At 33.6% G+C, this 25,072-nt stretch overlaps 1 protein-coding gene across 1 annotated transcript in view; it reads right to left on the bottom strand.

Moving 5' to 3' along the window:
* The window catches only part of LOC140063561 (uncharacterized), a 30,286-nt gene extending 5,669 nt beyond the window's left edge, over positions 1–24,617 (bottom strand). The window contains exons 1-41 of the mRNA XM_072109938.1: positions 24,444–24,617; positions 22,541–22,570; positions 22,386–22,438; positions 20,730–20,822; positions 20,459–20,558; positions 19,958–20,154; positions 19,623–19,670; positions 19,295–19,382; positions 13,197–13,261; positions 12,864–12,942; positions 12,593–12,745; positions 12,337–12,483; positions 12,050–12,187; positions 11,802–11,860; positions 11,483–11,598; positions 10,702–10,798; positions 10,078–10,278; positions 9,678–9,887; positions 8,664–8,684; positions 8,233–8,445; positions 7,958–8,041; positions 7,250–7,456; positions 6,755–6,892; positions 6,142–6,354; positions 5,494–6,030; positions 5,064–5,264; positions 4,837–4,971; positions 4,468–4,543; positions 4,272–4,333; positions 3,957–4,035; positions 3,702–3,851; positions 3,418–3,549; positions 2,898–3,035; positions 2,676–2,734; positions 2,393–2,496; positions 2,130–2,232; positions 1,474–1,551; positions 1,047–1,253; positions 798–830; positions 389–610; positions 200–277 (exon numbers count right to left, since the gene is read on the bottom strand). Of these exons, the coding sequence (XP_071966039.1) occupies positions 200–277; positions 389–610; positions 798–830; positions 1,047–1,253; positions 1,474–1,551; positions 2,130–2,232; positions 2,393–2,496; positions 2,676–2,734; positions 2,898–3,035; positions 3,418–3,549; positions 3,702–3,851; positions 3,957–4,035; positions 4,272–4,333; positions 4,468–4,543; positions 4,837–4,971; positions 5,064–5,264; positions 5,494–6,030; positions 6,142–6,354; positions 6,755–6,892; positions 7,250–7,456; positions 7,958–8,041; positions 8,233–8,445; positions 8,664–8,684; positions 9,678–9,887; positions 10,078–10,278; positions 10,702–10,798; positions 11,483–11,598; positions 11,802–11,860; positions 12,050–12,187; positions 12,337–12,483; positions 12,593–12,745; positions 12,864–12,942; positions 13,197–13,261; positions 19,295–19,382; positions 19,623–19,670; positions 19,958–20,154; positions 20,459–20,558; positions 20,730–20,822; positions 22,386–22,438; positions 22,541–22,570; positions 24,444–24,550 (5,251 nt within the window). The 5' untranslated portion in view covers positions 24,551–24,617. The remainder of the gene's footprint in view (positions 1–199; positions 278–388; positions 611–797; positions 831–1,046; positions 1,254–1,473; positions 1,552–2,129; positions 2,233–2,392; positions 2,497–2,675; positions 2,735–2,897; positions 3,036–3,417; positions 3,550–3,701; positions 3,852–3,956; positions 4,036–4,271; positions 4,334–4,467; positions 4,544–4,836; positions 4,972–5,063; positions 5,265–5,493; positions 6,031–6,141; positions 6,355–6,754; positions 6,893–7,249; positions 7,457–7,957; positions 8,042–8,232; positions 8,446–8,663; positions 8,685–9,677; positions 9,888–10,077; positions 10,279–10,701; positions 10,799–11,482; positions 11,599–11,801; positions 11,861–12,049; positions 12,188–12,336; positions 12,484–12,592; positions 12,746–12,863; positions 12,943–13,196; positions 13,262–19,294; positions 19,383–19,622; positions 19,671–19,957; positions 20,155–20,458; positions 20,559–20,729; positions 20,823–22,385; positions 22,439–22,540; positions 22,571–24,443) is intronic.
* Positions 24,618–25,072: the final 455 nt, after the last annotated feature.

Below are 25,072 nucleotides of genomic sequence, written 5' to 3'. Positions count from 1 at the left end.
CATTATAAATTAAGGAAATGGGTCTTGAATTCTTATTCCTTCTTCTTCACTTTTCTGACCACAGAATACGATAGATAAGTTGATATATAATATTATTATATTGACTAAATTATTGATGTACTGAGTGAATAAATGCATGCAAATAGCACAATTGTTAAGTAGAGTATTGTACCTTTTGTTTCAACAAATTCAAACTTACCATCTGGGAATTTCTCATCTGTGATGATGCTTGAGATAAGAGGTGTTCTCTGATAGCTTAATTTCTTATTTAATTCTTCTATAAACAAAAACAAAATAAACCTTCATCTTTGTTATCACAGAAATTAAAAGTAAAAAACTTAAAATAGCATTCATTAAAACTGCTATTTTAACATGATGTTTAACATACCTGTTCTGTACTGTATACAGTCAGGTCTTGTTCTTTCAGTCATCAATACTGTGGTATCTTTAATTACCATGCCTTGAATATCAACACAGAAGCAGAGACCAGTCATGGTGTTACATTGCAGAGGCGTGTACATGCCACGGGAATCACAAGTAGGCACATGTGGCAACATGACTTCCTTTGCCAGCTTGGCTTTGAAAACGCAGCTGGTCAGCGTTGGTGTCTCTAACATTATGATAAAAGACAACATCATAAGTTTTAAAAAATAATAATAATAACGCATTGTTGTGTATTGTTGGTATATCAAGTAATGTATGGATTCCTCCATATAGACACTACACGGTACAAAGTGAGCTCTATTATTTATTTTGTAATAAATGATAAGTATGAGGTTTATTACACAATCATTTACCTGTTACTACTTCAGAGGTGACAAACTCCAATGCTGAGAACACAAATTTAAAACATAATTATTTAATGTGATATTTTGTTGGTTTCAGGCACTTTATTTAAATGCGCTCTTTAATCATACTCTAACACACAAAACATTGTGCCCAAAAGTCTTTCAAACTGCACATCCTAGTCATCCTGGTACTGTGAGTAGGATTTGAACCCACTACCTTGAACATTACGATTTAATTCAAAATAAGTTTGAACTCACTATCTCTGAATGTCATGCACATAGGTGTACCCTTGCTGATGTGAGTGAGTGTTCCGTTGACGTATGTGCCATTCCTATAGGCACAGTAGCAGTTGCCTTCAACGGTGCATTGTAGAGGTGCAAAGGATCCATCAGGAAGACAGGTTGGACGCGCAACATATTTGTTTATTATAGAGATGAACAACAACTGACGACAAGTACGGTTAGCTAAGAAAAAGAGTATAAATTTGGATTTACAAATAACACCAATTATTTAATTACAAAATATTTATTATTTCTATTTTTTGTTTGTTTTATAGATACATATCTTAAATTAACAAATTAATATATAGAAATATGTTTGTATTCGTCTGAAATGCATCTTGAGTTTCACTTGATTTTTCATCTATTTCAAATAATTTATTACATAATTATTTTGTAAGATTACCCCAATTGATATCTGTTGGTTGTAACTGTGTTGTATTCAGTATTTCTGTAAAGTTCAGTTTTGGTCTGGTTACATTGTCTGAAATAAGAAAAATTAAACATCTAATCAAATGTATGTATCATGACACAACGTTAATAAAGTAGATTAAGTCTATCAAGTTATTTTTCAAGTTTTTTTTAACAATATTTAATGAGGGTGATCCATCCAGCAATTGCTGATCATTAGGGACCCTCATAGGTTCACAAATACTCTATATAAACAAAGTCTTATTACAAGTCTTTGGGAATGAAGTTGTAATTTTGCCCATAGAAAAAATCCTGACATGTGACGAGACTTGAACCCAGGACCCTTGGAGTGGTAGTCAAGCATCATAACCACCAAGCCACAACTCCACTCCAAATGTTATAATGGAAAAGTGGGTGGGAAAATGGAAGTTTTACAATTTTAACTTAGTGAAGCACATGCTTTATCAGTGCACATTGATCATGATTCTACCAACCCGAAATTACTCTATCTCCTCCTAAACCTATACTCCTGCTGTTTGAGCTGGGGCGTCTTTTAATTCTGCATGTAGCTATGTTCAAAAAATGTTTTTGTGACTAGATGATACTTGTCCATTAGTGGAAGAGTACAGCTAGTTATTTAAAGAAACTTACAGATGTAAGCTGAGCAGTTTGGCATTGTTTTGTACACAAGACTACCAGGTAAATATTGTCCAACTGGGTCTACACAGAAACACATGTTGCTCATGTTACAGCACTGAAAAAAAAAAAAAAGAATGCAAACGTCATGAAATGAGACAATTGTAAAGTTACTTAAAGTGTTAGTTACTATTATTACACAGTTGTTGTGATTATATTGGTATACAGAATACATGTTTCTATGTGTAAAATAAGCTGGTTTGTTTTTGTTTACTCACCTGTACTGGTTGGTAGAGGCCGTTGGTGGCATTGCATCTTGGTCTATATGCCATTACAGACGAGTTGCCATAGAGAAAACGATTAAGTTGATCATAGCATATTCCTATAAAACAGACAAATAATACTCACATTATTGACATCTTGGTGTCATAAATTAACTATAAGACAATTAACTCTCTAATCACAATTGATTTTGAACTCTTACTTAACTTAAGTTTGTCAGACATTTTGGATTAGTAGATTGTCAGAATAGATCATTACATTACCAATGAGATAGCATACCTGAGGAGTTTGTAGGGCATTCAACATCTGTACACACCATATTACCACTATTGCACACACTTTAAAAAAACAATTGATATATATATATATATATATACTGTATATTAATTCAACAGGGTGTAACATATACAATACTTTCTATTAACCCATCACAACTAAACAATCTTGTTTGATTTCAATACAATGCTACAAAATTGTGATATTGCAAGCATTTCTATTTACCAAACATTGCATCCACGTCTGACCATTTGACCATTGGTCAAAGTAGTGCTGGTGTTGTGGTCAAGACAACTACTCTCTGGGTATGTGAGTGGTGAGCAGTATCGTTGAGTTCCAATCCATTTAGCATTGTTACAAGTCCTTCAAAGTAAAAGCATCAAAAAGTAAATCAGTATCTCTTATGGAAAGAATGGACAGACTACTGGATAAACTGAATAATGATAAAAGTGGTTATAAGTTCATTCATCAAACAATAGACTTCAACCATTTAAAGTTGTGGGTAACCAGGTCATGTAAGCGGTACAGAATGGGGAGCGAGTACTAGGGCACACCCAACAATTTCATGGCTAAGGTTTATAAAATATCATGTTAATGTATCAAAATCAAGAAAATCGTATACCAGGTTGGCGATTTATGAACGTCATTATGTTGCATGAAGTCCACAACAATGTCTGTATCTGCCTTTGTTAGAACCAAATTTACATGAATATGATAAAGTTATAAAAAGAGCTATTTCATGTACCAGGCATTGCAGTCTTTGAGCAGAGTGGTTCCATGAGGATAAGATTCACCTACACCAACAATGCATGCTTTTTCTTCATTGAACCAAGGACACTTCTCATCAGTGCAGTCCCATTCACCTTGAGAGCACAAACTGAAAGAAAAACAGAATTAAATGAAAATTGTTCCCTTAGGCAGCAAACTTTGAGCATTGCATTCCATCTACCATACCAGCATGTGTAGTAATAACACCAACATTATTAATTTCAGTTAGTTATAAAATAAACTTGATGACAAATTTCTTACCATACGTTACAACTCATACGGAGAACAGTGTCTTCATCATACCACTTGTTTTTACGGGTATCAAGACACTTCTTGGCCACATCCTCTATGCTTCTCTTGGCAGGACACATCATGTTGGTACAAACCAAAGAGTTATTGCGAGCACAAACACTAGAAATGACAACATTTATCACATTAAATTCAACTCTATTAATATATATGTTATGGTTCTAATATGAAATGTGCACAAATTATAATCTACAATTGGTCACTTACCATACATTGCAGTCGACAGTGGTGATATCTCGCTCCATCAAAATAGTAGTTTCATTCACCTGGCAAACACCTGGTGTGACTGCAGGTGGGAAAAATACAGATGTTTTAAAACAGTGATACCCAGGATGGATGTTTCATACATTATAAATTCAACACACAAGCTCAGGGAAAGATTCAATGGTGGATTATAAAGATCCAGAACCATTTTAGATCGGCAGAAGAATCGCAAAACATACATGCAATTTGTTTTGACCCTGTAAGTAACATCTAATCTAATGTGTGTTATCATTTGTAATAAATAAGTAATAATCTTACATGTTTCATTTAGCATACAGGTGTCATTCATTTTACATTTCCAGATGCCATCGGTACAGTTGCTTTAAAAAAAAAAACCGTTTATATAAATTCATAAACTACTAAAAACAATTTTTATTAAGACCTATTATCATCATCAAATATTGATTACATTCACTTAATTATTTTGGAGTTAAAAAGTGCAGAAATATCTTACCACACTTGGCAGCCAAAGGTTGCGTTAGTTCCTGATGCAATAGACATGTTACCAATGAAACAAGTCTGATTTACCACTAATACAAATAAAAACAAAAAATGTGTGTGTTTAAAATGTATTCATTTATTTGGTCAGTCAGTTTGACAGAAACAAATCTTACGTTTACTTCTTTTTACATCATGTTTTTAAGATGTTCCTCCAATATAAAAACAACTAGTTGAAAACATGTACCGTAGTAGTGTATGTGCTTACATGTGAACAAAGCCTAAAAACAGATTCATGAAGAAGATAACTTCCACCAACATAAACTAACCTATGACCTCTCAAAAGGCATGACCTCTCAAAGGGCATGTATCACACCAGACTTACTTGTGAATGTTCTGTTAATTTGGTAAAGATAGTTAAGTGTCATATTCCACATGATACCTCGGTTGGCAAGCGTCCAAGTCTCTTTGGTAAAGTTGGCAATTTTCTTCTCAGTCAATGTCATGTTAGTAATGTTTACTGGAAAAAAATATCATTCTTGTTTATTTCATATGCTAAAATAAATAAGAAACTTGATTGATTAATTTACTGGAAATATCACATAGCCTTACCAGTAGAATACTGCCAACAAGACGGAGTTCCTTCAATGATGGGTGTAACAGTCTCTGGAATGGCAACTCCATTTAGATACGAGCAGTAGCAATAGCCAGTCTTGCGGTTGCATTGCAAAGCTGTGTATGTGTTGTTAGGGTTGCAAGTCGGAGCCATAAATTCTGGGTTCCAGCTGGCGAGTTTCTGCATCTTAAAGCAATCTAATAAACAAAACAGAAATTATTTAGAAAAAAAGTTTAATTATAGAATTAGACTTGATTTTTATTTAGTGTCTTGTGTCTACCGGTTTATGCAATTATTTAGTAAGCTTTTTTATTTATTTATGGCAGTAACCTATGAAACTAACTAAAATTTAAAAAAAATTAAAAACTAAAAAAAATTATTTAAGTAAAAAATTTAGTTAATGCATAAGAAAAAAATGCACCCTACCTTTAATGCGTGGATTCTTATTGTATTTTGTGAAATTACAAGTGACATTAGGCAGTGAGACATTGAACAGCCAGGAAACCATTGTATCATTCCACTGTGTCACATTAAACATGACATCAAAGAATGTTGTATTCCACATAGAGCTGTTGAACATGACTGTGTATAATGTGCTATTCCATTGTGATGCGTTGAAGAGACGGTTAAAATCTGTCTGATTCCAGATGGATTCGTTGAAAACGGTGTTAAACACAGTAGTATTCCATGTGGAGACGTTCATAATCGTGGAGAGAAGGGTGTCATTAAAGAGACTGGTGTTCCACTGGGTGCTGTTGAACATCAAAGTATGCAGGGTCATGTTCCATTCTGATTGGTTGAGCATGGAGAGAGTAGTCTGGTTGAACAAACTGGTGAAGTTGAATTTGGCTGTTGTGAAGTTCATCAATGAAGAGATGTTGATGTTGTTAGGGGTCAAGGCATTGACCATCTGAAGCTCCTCAGGATACACAGATGTCATGTTGGTCACCACTTCAATAGTAACTAAAAACAAACATTTATAAAAATTACTAAATAGGAGGACTGGACAAAAAAATATGTGCATGAAAATATAGTCTTAAATGCACAACGATTACAGTGCAATTAACCACTTACAATTCCAATACTGTTGGCAAGATGGTAGATTTCCTAGGTAGATCTTGGCTTCAGTGGATTCAATACGAACACCATTAGTGTCAACACAGTAGCAGATACCAGACTGGGGCTGGCATTGAAGAGGCGAGAAGGTACCATTAGCATTACACGTTGGTCTGAATACACCTGGAACAATGCTGGAGATGACCTGTTGGTGGCCACATGCTGACAAAGCTACACAGATAAATAGAAAAAATTTTCCTTTCAATTTTTCTTTTAGGACCATTTAGGTTTAGTCATGGGCACATTTATCACTAACTTTGGTGGTTGGGAACCAACTTACCCAGGTAAATATCAGGTCCTTTAATAATTTTTAGGAATACTTGTGAAAGTGTGAAATTTCTCTTTGGCTGGCCTACTTTTAAAATTAGATTTTGGTATTAATATTTTGTCCTCAAGCTTAATTGGAAACTGAGGAAATTCGGATTAGGCCCTCCACTGATCCAGGTAGCCAGTAGTGCAGTGCCTACCAGATTAGCTTTTTAATTAATCAAATCAAACAAAGGTACACTGTAGGTAGGCCTATGGAATACATACTGATGTATCTAAAGAACTGTAGGTATAGTATACATACTGATGTTGGTGCGGTTTGATGGTAGAGTCTCCTCGCTGAGAGTCTGTACTCCAACGGTTGTACAGTTCTCTTTACATTCTGTTGGCAGAGATCCAAGGAAGGAGCTGTTGTTGATGGCAGTGAAGTTGAAAAGTGATACTGCAGAAATAAAGGAAGATACTAAGTACAGGTCTTGATGACTTTAGTTTATACATTTAAAAGACTAAGACATGAACAAAATGAGCTTACACAATATCCCATATTTTGTATTTGAATGTTTAATTATTGCTCTAAAAAGAATCAGGGGTGTAAAACATAGCTTTGTAGGTATAGCCATAACCTCATTCTTCATAATATAAACCCTCTATCCTCTAATGAATTTCTAATTATAACTAATGTTAAAAATCTGTGATCTGCATAGCACAGATTTTAAAATATGCATTCCCCATGTACATGTATGTGGTAATAAATTGAATACAATGTTATGGCCACATTCTGATATGTGAACAACCTTACCATTATGATACATGTCACAATTAGGTGGGGTGAGCTCTCCTGATGTGGTGTTTGCAACAACAGTTCCTGTGATATCAACACAGAAGCACACACGGCTTTTAGTGGGGCACTGTAGAGGTTCGAAAGAACCATCATCACGGCATGATGGCGAATAGATGTTCTTCATTGTAACAGCAATCTTCTGTTGTCTTAAGCATGCTGGCATCCCTGTAAGAAATGTTTTAATAAACAGCATATAGATAGAAGATAGATCACAAATAGTATTTTAGTCCAATTTTAGTCCTAGAGGGTAAGGGTACACAATTTGGGAAAAATTTGTAGGTGGAATTTGCTTGGATTTCATAAACATTGGATTTATTAAAGTCTTAATTTAGCCTAAATTAGTTAAGGAGTTTTATAGTTTTTATAAATGTTGCCAATTTTTTTTATTGAATATACAAATTATTTTTTTGAACTTTTAAACATTATCTGTATTTTCTATTGTTTTAAACATTGTTCATGTCATTATAAACTAGAGTGTATTAACAAAAATTTTCTGAATTTTATTTTTATATGAAATTAGACCAATAAAAAATAAATTGAAGAATGAGGATTATACTGAAATACAGTAATATTCATGTTGGGTACAGGCAATCTTATTTTAACTATAAACCACTTGTTCAACCCAGGTCACTGGGTCAGTTTTTAAAGTATGATTTAAGGACTTACTTTCTGGGAAAGTGTCTACATCAATGATGTGTGAGAAGATTTTAGATGGCATGATTCTGTCTTTCTTCTGCTGTCTCCATTCCTCTGAAAATGATAACGAAAATGATTAATTTTGCATATAATATACATTTTATGATTTTGCAATGTAAATTAATATTGTAAGACATTGTATTCATCATTAAATTAAATTATTACAAGCTATACAAATATTTACCCAAAAAAATATTAAAAAGCATTAAAAAAAAAATTTATAATTGATAAATTATGGTCCTTACCGGTGTGGTACATTTCACATGTTAGTGTTGTAATACCAGCACGTGTGGTGACAGTTTCTGGGACGATATCTCCAAGGTAATCAACACAGAAGCAGACACCTGTAATGATGTTGCATTGAATTGGAGAGAAGCTTCCGTCTTCAGTACATGTTGGTACGTAAGGTAGCTTTAAAGTCTTAGCGATGCTAGCCTTTATCTTGCAGGTAGATAACTCTGAAAACCAAAGTTTAATGTTTATTACCTCTAAACATTGAGCATTTGTAAAAGTGTCTTGTATTACAAGATGCTTAGCCATCAATTACATACTATGTATTATAAAGAATGACTAAATAAACGAGAATTAAATTAAATTTATTAATTAGAGGATATAGTACTATTGTGAACATAATATTAAAAAGTTACAGATAAAATAGCTACTAAAATACACCAACCTGGGAAAGAAGATTCAACCTCTGAAATAAAAAATAAAATACACATTTTACCATTTATATACAAATACATAACTTGATTAAGGTAGAGCTGATAAGCCTGTGTTCTCAGAGAAACTCAGTTCATACAGAATTTACATATTATTCAAGTCAACATCTATTTCGACCAAAATCAACATGTATACAAACAAGAAACAAAGTATCATTTGGTGGAAGGACGGCATAGAGTCCGTCATTGTCACCCTCCTCATGACACATATTGGTCGAAGGACGGCATAGAGTCCGTCATTGTCATCCTCCTCATGACACATATTGGTGGAAGGACGGCATAGAGTCCGTCATTGTCACCCTCCTCATGACACATATTGGTGGAAGGACGGCATAGAGTCTGTCATTGTCACCCTCCTCATGACACATATTGGTCGAAGGACGGCATAGAGTCCGTCATTGTCACCCTCCTCATGACACATATTGGTGGAAGGACGGCATAGAGTCCGTCATTGTCACCCTCCTCATGACACATATTGGTGGAAGGACGGCATAGAGTCCGTCATTGTCACCCTCCTCATGACAAATATTGGTGGAAGGACGGCATAGAGTCCGTCATTGTCACCCTCCTCATGACACACATTGGTGGAAGGACGGCATAGAGTCCGTCATTGTCACCCTCCTCATGACACATATTGGTCGAAGGACGGCATAGAGTCCGTCATTGTCACCCTCCTCATGACACATATTGGTCGAAGGACGGCATAGAGTCCGTCATTGTCACCCTCCTCATGACACATATTGGTCGAAGGACGGCATAGAGTCCGTCATTGTCACCCTCCTCATGACACATATTGGTCGAAGGACGGCATAGAGTGCGTCATTGTCACCCTCCTCATGACACATATTGATGTATCTTGGAATACATATTGTAGGCCTACTTACACTTCTTGATAGGGAAGTCTCAATAATAATCTTGTATTTTTAAAAATTGTTCTTTTAACTAAAAATAATACAATGTTTGTATACCTGGTCTCCAGTTCCTGCAGAGAGGGATTCCATTACTGATGTGGGTCAGAGTACCGTTAATGTATGTGCCATTACTGTAAACACAATAGCACATCTTAGACTCTGAACAGCATTGGGTTGGAGTGTAGGAACCGTCTGGCAGACATGTTGGTCGTGGTGACATTGGCGACATTAAAGACTTCAATATCCTTTGATTACAGGTTAGGTTGTCTGAAAAAACCGTCAGAATAAAAAGATCAGATACACCAATAATGGTTAAGGCTCACAGTTATATTGCTACAATTTACAACAGTTTTCGCTGCATTCAAACTAGAAGTATTATGCTAACTAGCTAATGAATAATTTGAATTTTTTTAAAAATCAATTTGATTGGCTAAAGAGATAATGAAACAAGACTTACAAGACTCATACATCAATGTTGGTTTACGATATGACTTCTCCATTTTTTCTGACTTTCTCTTCATTTCTTCTGGCCTAGACTCTATTTCTTCTGGCCTAGACTCTATTTCTTCTTGCATCCTTTCTACTTCTTCTGGCCTCATTTCAATTTCTGTCAAAGGTATCATCTCAATTTCTGTCATTGGTGGCATGGTAATATTGTCTACAATGAAATGAAATAAGAAAGGCATTTAAAGTTAAATTAAACCCAAGTTATCAGATATTTATGGTAACAGAGTGGAGTTGTGGCTTGGTGGTTATGATGCTTGTCTACCACTCCAAGGGTCCTGGGTTCAAGTCCTGTCAAATGTCAGGATTTCTTCTAAGGATCAAATTACTCCACTTCCAAAGACTTGTAATAAGACTTTGTTTATGTAGAGCATGATCTTGTGTATATGTTTGTCTTGTGAACCTCTGAGGGTCCCTAATGATCAGCAATAGGTGGATGGATCACCCTCATTAAATATGGTTTAAAAAAACAAAAAACAATTACAGTAGTAGAACTCTATTGAGGGGACAAATTGTCCCCTTAAGTGGGGTTTTCTTTGTATTGGGTGTGGCAAAAGAGGGGTTCTGCTGCACTTACAGATGAAAGCTGAGCAGTTTGGTTTCTTTCCATAGGAATAGGTGCTTGGAATGTAACTTCCATATGGTGTGACACAGTAGCATCTCTTTCCATAACACTATAAAGAAGATAAAAATATAAATTACAAATAATATAATAGCCTATGTAAATATGAGAACGTGATTTAGTAGGCCTGTTAAGTGAACCAATCCTTTAAATTGTGATAAAATTCTGAAACTTTGCACAGTTATTCATTAGGGTGTCAAAAATATTTTATTCAATCGAAACCAACAGCGATAATTACCGTCACTAACAGGTTTGATACAAACAAAGCCAGGACTGTTTAAAGCACCTTGATTGGTCCTGATATTGATCAAGGGCTTCTCTCGTCCAGTGCCCACCTTGACCAGAGGTCTGAGGCAGATACTAGATGCAGGGGCTGCCATAAGAGTCAGCAGTGCTGATTTCAAATGCCTAATGGGACCCCAGCTCCGTATACAGCACCCGCTATTCCCAGATGGTCTCCCATCCAAGCCCAACGTTGCTTAACTTCGGTGATCTGACGAGAACCGGTGTTTCAACGTGGTAAAGCCGTATTAAAAATTGATTGATTGATTGATATGGCATCATGTGACTAAACCTATGAGGACCCAGATGCTATATTTCCTTAAAATATTATATTTCTTTTGTAATGACCTAGAAAAACAGCGATTTCAATTATGTGATGTAATATAAAATATTCAACATCAATGAAATAAAAGTTGTTTCAATATTTTTCAATGTAATTGTTTTATTAACTAACCTGTACTGGCTGGTAAAGACCATTTGTTGTGTTACAAGAAGGTGGGTACATCTTCTTTCTTGTTGTGTTAGTCATGTTGTTGATGAGGTAACGTTGAAGTTTACGCAAACAGATTCCTACAAAACAATATATTTAATTTAACTTGTTTTAATTGAATTTGGGTCAAAAAATCTGTTTTCACATCAGAAAAGTACAAGACAAAATAGCTATATTGAATAACTGTGGGCATGTGAAAGGAATTTATACTTTCATATTATAGGATTTAACATCAAAGCAAATAATACAGTAACAAAATGATTAATAATTCTGTACTACTTACCAGAGGTTTCCATTGGGCATTCTTCTGAAGTACATGTCAAGTTTCCACTATTACAAACACTGCACACAAAAAAATAAATCAGTATTTATCATAATTTTTATTATTAATTAATCTTAATAGTCCTGAATTATCTTTGGAATGATTCCAAGTCACCTATGAGTAAGTCTAGTATCACGGTTAAAAAAAATACGAAACAAAATGTAAATTATGTTACAACCCTTTTGAGTATATATACTGTAAAAACCTACCAGATATTGCATCCACGTCGAATGGTCTTTCCATTGGTCAAGATACTGCTGGTGTTGGTGTCCAGACAAGTGGTGTTTGGGTAAGTGACTGGTGAACAATAGCGACGAGTACTGGCCCATTCACCTTTGGAGCAGGTCCTAAAAATTTATATTGACAAATTTGAAAATTTAACAGATGTTTTCTTTAAGACAAAAATAAGATCAATAAGCAAGGTCCTATACTGAACATTACCAGATTGAAGCACTTCATTTTAGGCCCTAGCTCATTTTATAGATTATCAACTTACCATGCATTGCAGTCTTTTACAAGAGTTTCACCATTAAGGTATGTTTTACCACTGATATCAGTACAGACATTTTGTGGCATCTGAGCTGTAAAGATATCTTGAGAACAATCAAGACGTGTACAATCCCATTTGCCTTTTGTACATACACTACAAAAGTTAGGAAAAAAAGGTGTGTTTTATGGTAATATAGTAACTGAAAAATATAGAAAAATGTCTACTGGAAATTTGGTCTTTTAATTAAAACTTATTAACCTACCAAACATTACAATCCTTTTTCCTCAATGTATTCTCTTCATAAGGTAGCCCCTCGTTATCGTAACAGCGGGAAGACATTGGTGTCATAAGAGCATCACTCTTTGCTGGACAGATCATCTTGGTGCATGCAAGACTGCTGCTGTTAGTACACACGCTGCAGACAAATGAATTAAAATGATTAACCAGTGTTCAACCTTGGAAAACACTTTACAGTTTTTGCTAGAGCTACAAGTTATATTACATGTTAAAATGAAATCATTCATTGAACTTACCAAACATTACAATCGATGGTGGTGATGTCTTGTTCACGGATAATTGTTGTCATGTTCACCTCGCAAAGTCCTGGTGTGACTAGAATGGAAAAATTATTTTTGAAAAACTATCCATTATTAATAATATCGTTTAGGAGTATTTTTTTTAATGATATATAAAATCAGTCAGGGTCTCTCTGCTTTGAACACAATACCATGGTCAGCCTCAGACATAGACTGTCTTACACCACCGCAGACCCATTGATCATGGCTAATTCCTCCATCTGATCTGAGTAGAGGCTAAGCCCAGCTGGTGCTACTAGGCCCTAGGACTAGGTAATAAATAATTCTTACATGTTTCGTTCACCATGCAGGTTGAGTTCATCTCGCAAAGCCATGTTCCATCAATTGAGCAGTTACTGTAAAATAATTAACAGCAAAACTACTTTATTGTAAACATTCACGTGCATTTTTCCTTGTTCAAAATTGTAACTGTCGTTGCGCGCGTTGCGATTTCTACGATTACGAAACAACTCCAACACGATGACCAGGCACAACCTGTTCTCAGTCGAGAAATGTGTTACCGCCGCCAATGTTCAACTACAATTGCGTGGAGAAAGTGTACCATTTTTTACTCCACTGTTTTTAATTTTTACTATTTAAAGATGTATTGTCCCTTGAAACACACAAAATGAAGGTCAAAATATTCTAAATTTAAATTGATCATATCAAAGTAATATTAAAGTTATTCATTTTAAGTCTAAAATTCGAGTTTACGTAATTAACAGGTAAATTAATTTAATTACATTTCGTCTGGAAAATCGTCGCGAAAAGATTTAAAACCACGAGTATGGGTTATACATGATTCTATTTGTAAAATGTATCTTTTGCCTGAATAAATAATAATAATTAGGATTGCTTACAACTCGTCACGGTTGAGAAGGTGTTCTCACAGATCGCGAGGAAGTTTCATGATTATGATGCATACAGAGTAACCAAACAAGCGCGATGCATTATGAGATATGTTTTGATCGAAAACTTTGACTGGAAGTCAAAGTTCATTACAAGTAGAGTCACCAGTGAAAGTGGAAAAAAAGGATTAAGTACGCTCGAGGTCATACAGCTTCCTGTATGGGGAAATGATAGATAACAAATGTTTGGCTGATTATATTTTCCGTATTATTTTAATTGATATTATGAATATTCTATATTCTAATTTGAATATATTTAATCAAAAGAATCATTACATACTTTTTTGCGAAAAAATCCACCCAGTACTTAAAAAGTTACTCTGTATCGCAGTATTTTTCTAAATTTAATTTTAGCTATTCCAATAATCACACTAACCCCCTGCTTATCTTTCTGTGTTTCCCAATAGTATTTCCTGTTTACAGAATAAAATATTCTGTTATACCATGGAGAAATAACAATACGGATAATTATTTATCCATGGCACAATTCAGTAAATAATAAAATTTAAAAAATTAATACCTAATATATAACAACAATAAAAATGAAAAGAAATTAAAATTATTTCCACTGAATATCAATTTTATTTACCAACAGCAGCAACATCACAAATTACTAGAACTAATACAACTGTTTGAATAAGTAATACAACTTGACACATTAAAATTATGCAAGGAGTATTGCCCCCATAGACACACTGAAATTAACACATCATGTGATTGTAAATATCAGGATAAAAATACACAATAATTAAACATTTTTTTTACAATTCAACAAAATATTCTGTTAATAAATATATTATGACAGTTATACAGAAATTAATACTACTGTAGTAATTGATTTATAATCAACAACTTCTGCTTGGACTGTAGAAGTGGTGTCAACTCTCTTATAAAGACTTTGATTAGCAAGTTACCAACAGTAGCAACATCACAAATTACTAAAACTAATACAACTGTTTGAATAAGTAATACAACTTGATGTTACACATTAAAATTATGCAAGGAGTAAAGCGTATTGCCCCCATAGACACACTGAAATTAACTCATCATGTGATTGTAAATATCAGGATAAAAATACACAATAATTAAACATTTTTTTTACAATTCAACGAAATATTCCGTTAATAAATATATAATGACAGTTATACAGAAATTAATACTACTGCAGTAATTGATTTATAAATCAACAACTTCTGCTTGTAAATTGTGATTGTTATCAATGAGTAATTGTGAACTAAGATAGATAGGGCATAATGACAATGTATGAGATGTTTTGCAAGCACAAATCTTTTGAATGCCTAATGAAAACAGTTTCCTCTCGTCATCAGTAATAGAGATATAATCCAATATTTCTTCAAACGACGTATTGATACTTCCTTTCGGGTAGAAACTTCTATTTTTACTGATCAGCCAATTCCACACAGGCTCACAAACTTCTTTCAGAACAGCATATTGACAGTTTAGATTTCGATTCACACAAGTTTTATACACAAGATCCAAAAATGGGTTTCTTTGAATTGTAACAAGTTTATGAAACAAACAGAAAAATGCCAATTCTAAAAAGCTATCAACTGCACATGAATTTCTAAAATTGAGAAAATGAGTAAACATCACCATTTTGGAAACACAGGCCTGTTCAGTATGTCTGCAATTCAGTCATAACCTCACAACTTCTAATTCACTATAATAAAAGATAAAAAATCACAAACAATTATTTTATTTCACACCTGTTTGCAACTGGCTATTACAGTATATAATAATAATTACTAACTATAGTACTGTATATAACTTGTAATAATTAAAATATCAAGTACTTATAACTTTAATTCATTTCCTACATTGATTCAACCAAGAAAAACAGCACTGCAGTACATATTATGATAAATATTTAACATTCAAACATTACAACATTTTTTTTTGCTGATTGCAGCCAAGACACTTTAAAACTGGTAACCTTTTGTTTTAATTTTAAATTTAACAAATGTACCAAATCTTTTTATCATTACTGTTGATTTTGTCTTCAAGTGAGATAGAATGCTGTTTAAATTGCATTGTTTAATGACTTTTTAAAATTTGGTAATCAGACATTAACCACTCAGAACAATCACTAATCAAACACAAAAGAATTAGATTTCTTTTGTGCAATACAAAAGAATTGTTGTGTTTGGTGCCAATAAGAAAATTAAATAAATTACATACTTAGTTAAAGACCCATTCCCTACAATTTTTGACGTTTTATAATGCATATATTACTTTAAAAACATTAAACCAGGTCATTCCTTGTTGTAATGTAACAAACAAAAAACATACAACAAAAATTAATTAAAATACTAGTACTACTAGTAACATTAATTAATTTCCTACATTGATTCAACCAAGAAAAACAGCAGTACATAAATATTTAATATTGATTGATTGATTGAAATTTATATTTATACTGGGTAACCTCTTCAGTCAAAGACTGGTCTCCCAGACGGCCCAGTTGATGATCAGTGGCTGTGATGTACTAATACCCCCTACTTGTCTCGAAAGATGTACTAGGTTCTTTAAAGTGCACACGAGCTAGATGTGTACACTGGACCTACGGTTTATAGTCCTTATCCGAGAAGACTCGTTCTACCACCAGGAACATGGAGTGAGTGCGCCTCGAACCCTGCCGATGTTATGGCTACGTAATTACGGTCCACTGTCTTAACCGCTCGGCCACTCCAAATATTCAAACATTATAACATTTTTTTTTGCTGATTGCAGCCAAGACACTTTAAAACTGGTAACTTTTTGTTTTAATATTAAATTTAACAAATGCACCAAATATTTTTATTATTACTATACATTTAAATAATTACTTTGATTTTGTTTTCTTATTATAGCAGGCCGCTAATATTATTAGAATCAAGTTATTTTTCACATTTTTAACCGTAAAGACAAAAATAGTTATCGCAATAGGACCATAAATAGTATTTGTTTTTACATTAAATGTCGTTTTTGCCCTTAAATTAGATCTAAAAAACGTAGGGCATGGGTGGGACTTTAAAAGGAACTGAAAATGGTTCAGAAGGCTCTATGCTGTAACTATTTCAATAAAATATATTTTGCTATAGTATCAAAGACAGCACCATACTAAAATAATAACACTAACATTTTTAAAGATTTCCAAACCATTTGAATTGATTTTCCTCACAGAACTGTATGCCGGAATGTATACTATTACCATGCCTATATGGTTTATGTCAAAATGGATCATGCAAATCATAAAAAAGTGAACATCTATAAACATACAGTATCTAACTAAAAAATTGTAGGATTTGTTTATTTAAACAAATTATAGGTAATTGATATAATTCTGTGACATAAAATTTGCATTTTCAATAATATAAAACAACTTTTATACAATTCAAAAATCTGAAAATTTCCAATTTGGTGTAAAACAATTTATGATGTGTCAACTTATGTTGCAATAGGATTGCAATTTACTGTGGAATGTCTCTATATTCTAATAAAGTTTAGCTGATTGTACTGTACAGTGTAAGAGTAAGACAATGAATTATAATTCTTTTGTATTTACAAAAAAAATGGAATTCGTTATTTCTAAACAAATTAACATTTGGTACCTGCACATTTTAGCTGATTGTACTGTAAGACAATGAATTCTAATTCTTTTGTATTACAAATAAACTATAAATTATTATAAAAGAAATGGAATTCTTTATTTCTAAACCAATTAACCTGTTTGGTACCAGCAAATTTAAGCATGGGAAAAAATGTAATAATTGATCATTAACAGAATCAAGTGGGAAATATAAACTTTTATATGCAAAAAGCCCAATGGTTAGAAAAGCACATTGAAATGACAAATCAAAATCATTATGACGAATTATAGGTTTATGCATTGATTTAAATAAAGATAATTTTTAAAAGATATATTGATTGATTGATTTTCTCATAATCTTTAATTATTTTGATATATTATAGGATCTTGCTAACGGGAATACAATAGCCGGTATCACAATCCGATCAAAGATCCCTAATGTCATAAACCACATTGTTACATAAGTAATGAAGACATTACTTACATTTTATATAGATTTCATTATAAATTATGTGTATATTATAATCTATACACTAAAAAATAAATTGAACAAACAATACAGATAATAAAAAAAATCTTATTTCGTTTCCCAAGGTGAGACTCGATCTCGGTACCTTGTGTGCCATAGACACAAGCACAGACCAGTGACTAGACTAGGCTAGTTAGTAGAGGCCGCTAGAGTCTAGAGGCCAGTCTATAGCTAGGCCTAGCTAGGCTCTAGTCTAGGCGGTACTAGCTAGGCCTAAACCAGGCCTACTACTACTACTAGCCTAGCCTACTTACTAGCTAGGCCTAGCCTAGTAGAGTGCACACATCGTTATAAATCAATAATATTAATAATACGTACCTTTTTCTTTGTTCAAGCGGTTGACGTTATTTTTCTTTAGGCCTGTTGTCATTTGAAGGATTGTTTTGTTTATTCCGAAAATCATTGAACTTTGATCCCCATCTTCACCCTAACACTGTATTTTTGTAGAATTTAGTTGCCAGCATGCATGAAAACATGCATGATCACTCGACTGGAACCCCTGCTTTAAAATGTTTCTTTCATCAGTCGTCGTTGACGTGACGCGTCATCATCACATCCTAACGCATCAACAATCGGGGAAGTACGGAGCTTTGCGTCGGAAAACTCTCTAGAGTCACGAGAGAGAGTTAGCCTGCTAAACTTTACATTGGGAGGATAGGAAATGGAGCTTTGCGTCCGCAAACTCTCCAGAGTCACGAGAGAGTTAGCCTGCTAAACTTTACATTGGGAGAATAGGAAATGGAGCTTTGCGTCCGCAAACTCTCCAGAGTCACGAGAGAGTTAGCCTGCTAAACTTTACCGGAAGTCGATCGTTCCGCCTGAACGATTTTCTATACAAAGCATGGCATGGCATTGTACTGGTAGGTGGGGGAAAAACAACAGATTGAACAGCGTTTGTTTTCTAAGGTCTTGGCTCCAAGGAAATTAAATACATCTCTAACTTTCAAAATACGTTATATTTGACTGATTTTTACAAATCAAAGAGAAATATGTATGTTTTAAATACTTCTGAACACATTTATCTCGTTTAAAGTGATAAAATATGTTTCTGAAAAAAGTTAGGATATGTTGTAAAAACTTGTAGTACACATGTTATCAGTTGATTAATCTATTATGTAAACATTGCTAATTACTTGTGCAAATAAAGTATAGCAGGATACCTGCTATAATTTAGCAATTTTGACTGGTGACTCTACTTGTAATGTATTTTTTGAACAATATTTCGACTAATATTTGGTGAAAGTGAATAACTATACTTCAAAATGACCCACTTTTTTTCGAAATATTTTTTTAAATTTGTTTTTGAATTAGTCAAAGAGACAATACATCTTTAATTATTTTAAAATATTAATGTTCGACTTACCAAGTGCGACAACCGAAATTAAAAGTCATTCCTGGGTTGATTGATGTGTTGCCAATAAAACATGTTTTATTTTCAACTGTTGGTGATACTAAAAACAAAAACCAAATAATATTATATCATTCATTCTTATAAATACAAAACCAAATTCCAGTAGATTTAAACTATTCGGCATATAAATACTAATTGTTGCATTTATAATATGGTCAAAAGAAGCTGTGTACTGTACTATATTTTGACTTAAAGATCCTCACTAAATAGGCCTACCATCAATGTTAAGTTGACCAAAGGAAATTCTTAAATTCATTAAAAAAAATTAACGTTGTATCACCTGTTGAAACAATTGTAGTTTCTGGCTTCTTCTTGTCGTCTACTTTATCTACAATAAAATAAAATTGTGGTTAGATTGGAATTTAATTTCATCAGTATTAACAAACGCGTTTGAGTACCCATATGTCTATAGTAATACTTTTAGTAACTCTACTTAATAGTTAAAACGATTAAAAACAATGTTTTTTTAGAATTGTTTACAGACGTTGAATAACATATTTTTTTGTATGTATTTTTCTATTTACATTTTTATAATAATCGGTTTTGTGTGCATCGTTTAGAATGGACTGGGTTAACCACATAAATTCAAAATTAAACAACTTTATTATAGAGTACCTTTTCCGCCTTTTCCGCAAGAACACAAGAATCGTACTTCATAATCTTCGCATGTGGAGCTCTTTTGCTGAGAGTGTTCACATTCGAACCCACGCTCAAGATCACAAGTTACTGTCTGTGCAACATCGAACCATGATATTCCACCAGTTGTTCGACATTCAATGGCAATTGGCTCGCTTCCTTGGCAGATCTTACTCCTAGAAAAGAAATCCGTTTTCAATTTTTCTTTACGCTTAATGCCTACATTATATTTAGTTAAAGCTTGGTTCCCACTTGCACGCATGACGTAAACACAAGTGGGAACCAAACTTTACGTTCACTTGGACTTTCATTCATCTGGTTGCCTTTTGCCCGTATAAACAATATTACTTTTGTGTTCGTACAGTAATTTAAAACAAAAGATTTCCGCTGGCAAAACATTTAAAAACAAATAAAAATATAAACTGTTAAAGAAAGAGAATACAAATTGCTTGAAACATAATAATTGATAAACGGACTTACTGTTCACGGTGCTCAATAATGCGTTCAAAGTCACCAAGGCCGGTCGATGGTTCATCAAGATTGTTCCACATCGTCCAGCAATACTCATTTTCATCAAAATCTGCATACAAATAAAATATATGTATAAATCATAAAACAAAGGTGCATTTAAATAACTAGAATGAACAAAAATTGGTGTTAAATTTAAGGGAAAAAATATTACATTTTAGACCCATTGCTTCTTTTTTTCCTATTATTATCTCGAATTTTGACATTTTTTAAACATTCTTACCTGAACATGTTGGTCCTGAAAGTCCAGGTGGGCATTCACAGGTGTCAGGGGAGATACACGATCCTCCGTTCACACATGGTGAACTGCACACAGCTAAAACACAATTATATAAACGCCTCAATTCACATAATAAATTTAGTTTATACTTCTAGAATAAAGAATCTAGAAGTTAGGCCCTTAACGAAAATGAAGAACGGTGTATCTATATATAAATTTACGTAAGGGCAAAATTCGGTAAATCACGCGTTATTTCTAGAATGTTTACTCGATGGTATATAAAGTTGGTTCGTACTTTCGTTACTGATTTTAACCACCTGATGTAACCCTGATTACTAATCAAATTGAGTTAGATAATTAGTTATTGACGAATAAAACGAATTTAGGTTCAACGATTTGCCCCAAATAGGGGTGTTTTCCGATCGTGGAATACACTGTCTAATGGATATCCGTCTTGAAAAATACCCGCACACAATAATACGAGGATGTTTCGCATTTTCCTATCTCCTCCTTGGATAATTGTTTTTAATAGCTGAAAACCGGTTGAACAGCTCGAGTAAAGCATCATAATGTTGAAGACAGGCCGATTTTCTTTAAAAAATACTATTTTGATAGATTTAATATACGTTTATAGAAATGTATTGATTTGCAATGAATGGAACATTCCAAATTATTGCATACCTCCATGGTTTAACACAAGTAGGTAAATTTATAGACCCTTGGAGAATAAACAGAAATAGTATTGTAATGCTATACAATACTGCAAATAGGTATTAACCACTTTTGATCGCCATTTGAATCAAAAGTGTGTTGGTACTGTTAGATATAATAAACAAATAATTATACTAATAAACTGTATCACTGTGAGTGTGGGTAGCCCTACTTTTAGATTATAAACACATAATAATATAATACTTTATTACTGTCAGTTGTTTCTCAACGTTTGTATTAATTAATAATTACAAAAATATAAACGTATTAGTGGTCTTTAAAATGTACTTTACTATTTCAATCGACCATGAGGCAGTGACAGTTTTAATAAACTATTAAATCGGAAATGTTTTACTCTATTTAGTGGTATATTATTTATAGGCCTATAAAAAAATATTTCGTTAATGATTGGATAATAAAGAAATATAAAGAATAATTTAACAAAATTGGGTTTGTTTAAATGAGTCCAAATAACAAATTTCGACTCATTTTGTGACAAGTTTCTAGGTGCTAATTTTGGTTGACTACATAAATCATTGTGTCTATTTATTTGTTTCTGTAAACGACAATGTCCTGCCGTACGTACATTTGAAATCGCCAGTTTTTTTACGCTGGAATTACTATGTATTCGAGAACCATCTGTGGGCACGAACTAGATGGTACGCGAGATAATACGTCCAGTAGAAATAAAACTGATTAACAAAGATAACAATTGTACAAATTAATGAACTATGCTGAAATTGTGACATTTTATCCTAATTATAACCATTCTATCTGTAATCAAAGAAACTGACAAAGGATGGAAATATCGTAACATGTGAGATTGGAAACTGCACCAATATAGGCCTACTAAATTTTATTTTGTGGATTTGTGTGCATTTGACTTATGGCCAAACAGAAACCGTAATAGGCCTGATTTACATTGTATTACTTCGTTTGGTTACTTACGTGTTCGGCATCTATCTCCTTGCCAACCCTCGCAACATCTTTCAATTTTTAATCTGTAATCACCCAAAAAATAAAAAAATCACATTATTAGCCTATTAGTTTAGGCCTATATTGATTTAATAATTCAATGTCGGATTATCAAACAAAACACTTACCCAAAAAATGTCTCTTCGCAAATGCGTTTACTGTAAATCAAAAGAACACTACTGTTAATGTTTGTTGTTTTTTTTAACTACCATCTTTAATTTCTAAAACTAGATGGTACGCTCGCTTCGCTCGCGTACCATCTAGGTCGTGCCCACAGATGGTTCTCGAATACATACTAATTTCAGCGTTTAAAAAACTGGCGACTTCAAATGCACATGCAGGACAATAATACATGTTGTTTACAGGAACGAATAAATAGACACAGTGATTTATGTACTCAACTAAAATTAGCACCCCGGGAATTACTTCCGAAAAAGAAACTTGTCACAAAATAAGAAACAAACTGAATTTGTGTTTTGTATGTAACATTTGGGTTGAGGGATGGGGAAGAGGATGGATGCAAAGACGAACAATTTTTAAATATATTCTTTATCGATTTAGTAACGAAATATGAATTGTTTTCATGTTTTACAAATAATATACCAGTAAACACAGTAAAACATTGCGATTTAATACTTTGTTGAAACTGTCACCGTCATAGTCGATTGAAATAGTACAGTACATGTAACGATACATCACTAATACGACGTTTATATTTTTTTGAAGTTACATGATTACAAACGTTCAGAAGGAACTGTCAGTAATATATTAAACACCTCTATTCGGGGCAAATCGTAAATTCGCTTTAATCGTCAATAAATAATTATCTAACTCAACTTAATTAGTAGGCCTAATGGTTAATTGTTTCATAGAGCCAATTATGCTACCCACTACCCAACTTGTATTGAAAAGTTGTTCTGCGTTTAGGGCATGTACTGATCATTCGTACTGTAGGCCTGCCCTCTACTGGCTTTACAACGCTACTCATGCCAGTGAGGGGAGGGTGGTGGTGTTGGTGGTGGTTTAGCTGCAATAATAAATTTGATTGTACATAATAGACGGCGACTGGAAAGGCTAGCTCATTATGCGTTAAAAAAAAGATTCCACAGATTGGAAAAAAGTGTATCGAATTTCTGTTATGGCTGTACAGTACTTGTCTTTATGACGCCTGAGGGAATAGACACTTGTGGAACAGAGATTGGAATGTTCCATTTATCGCAGATCAAAACATTTGTATAAACGTATATTAAATCTATAAAAATAGTATTTTTTAAAGAAAATCGGCCTGTCTTCAACATTATGATGCTGTACTCGAGCCGTTCAACCGGTTTTCAGCTATTAAAAACAATTATCGTAGGAGGAGATAGGAAAATGCGAAGCATCCTCGCATTATTGTCTGCGGGTATTTTTCAAGTTGGACATCCATTAGACAGTGTATACCACGACCACGAAACACCCCTATTTAGGGCAAATCGTTGAACCTAAATTCGTTTTAATTGTCAATAACTAATTATCTAACTCAATTTAATTAGTAAACATGGTTACATCAAATGGTTAAAATCAGTACCGAAAGTACGAACCAACTTTATATACCATCGAGTAAAAATTCTAGAAATAAACTGCGATTTACCGAATTTTGCCCTTACGTAAATTTATATATAGATGTAGTTGTCAATGTAGGTTTATCAAGAATTCAGTACATTACGTCAAAGTAATTACCAAAGCATTGAGGAAAAATCGCTTTCAAAATTGTTATTTTTCTATTATCAATGCTTTCAATGATTGACTGAAATATATTCACATTCACTTACACGAAAAATAATTATCTTTGCAGTGTCTTACCCTAGCGTGTGCAAAGAATACAGTAGGGAAGAGTAATATATATATAGTATACTCTTCCCGCGAACACATACGTTTGCGTAAATTTTTATAACCACAACAAAACCGTTATTGTCCAAATTATTTATACCTGAATTAAAAATAATTTTAAAATTATAATTTTTGGACAATCTCATCGACAATAATACTTACACAAAGATTGGTTCATCGTGATCCCATTCTTCCCAAACTTTAGGAACTGGTAAAGTACGGGATTGAGCGAGAACAAACAAGCAAGCTAAGACTGCAAAACTCTTCATGTTGGAAACTACCGTCTCCTAATGGTGCGTTCACACAGGTAATGTTAGAAGTGTTGTCACCTGGAATTCACCAGATGTTGTGTTTGCTACATGGGTAAGGCGACAATAAAATATACCATCCAAATGATCACGTGATTCATAATTACCTTACCCTTGATCGGGTTGGAGAGGAGCCAGTGATTGCAGCTCAAAATATCAGCTGATTTTTATTGTTAGTACTTTCGAGAACACGATTACCTCGATTTGTTTTGCAAAGTGGGTCGTTGTGATAAGGTAGAGAAGAGGATACAAACCAATAATAAAGTAGGCATAATCAATACCAAAGTGCCATTAGAACATGAATAAAACTAAAAGGTCGCTTATTATTTGACTAGTAGGCCTACTTTAAATTTATCGACGTTGCATATAGACCGGATTTTTTTTTCAATGGGGATATCAATTAGGATTTCGGCTTTGGAGGGTGGAGTGGGAAAATGGTGATATACAACAGACATGATTATCGTGCCAAAAGTCCGCGATAAA

Source organism: Antedon mediterranea, chromosome 1 (assembly GCF_964355755.1).
Source record: "Antedon mediterranea chromosome 1, ecAntMedi1.1, whole genome shotgun sequence".
Taxonomy (NCBI): Eukaryota; Metazoa; Echinodermata; class Crinoidea; order Comatulida; family Antedonidae; genus Antedon; species Antedon mediterranea.
The sequence above is the reverse complement of the archived record's forward strand: the minus strand, read 5'-3'. Positions and strand labels throughout refer to the sequence as shown.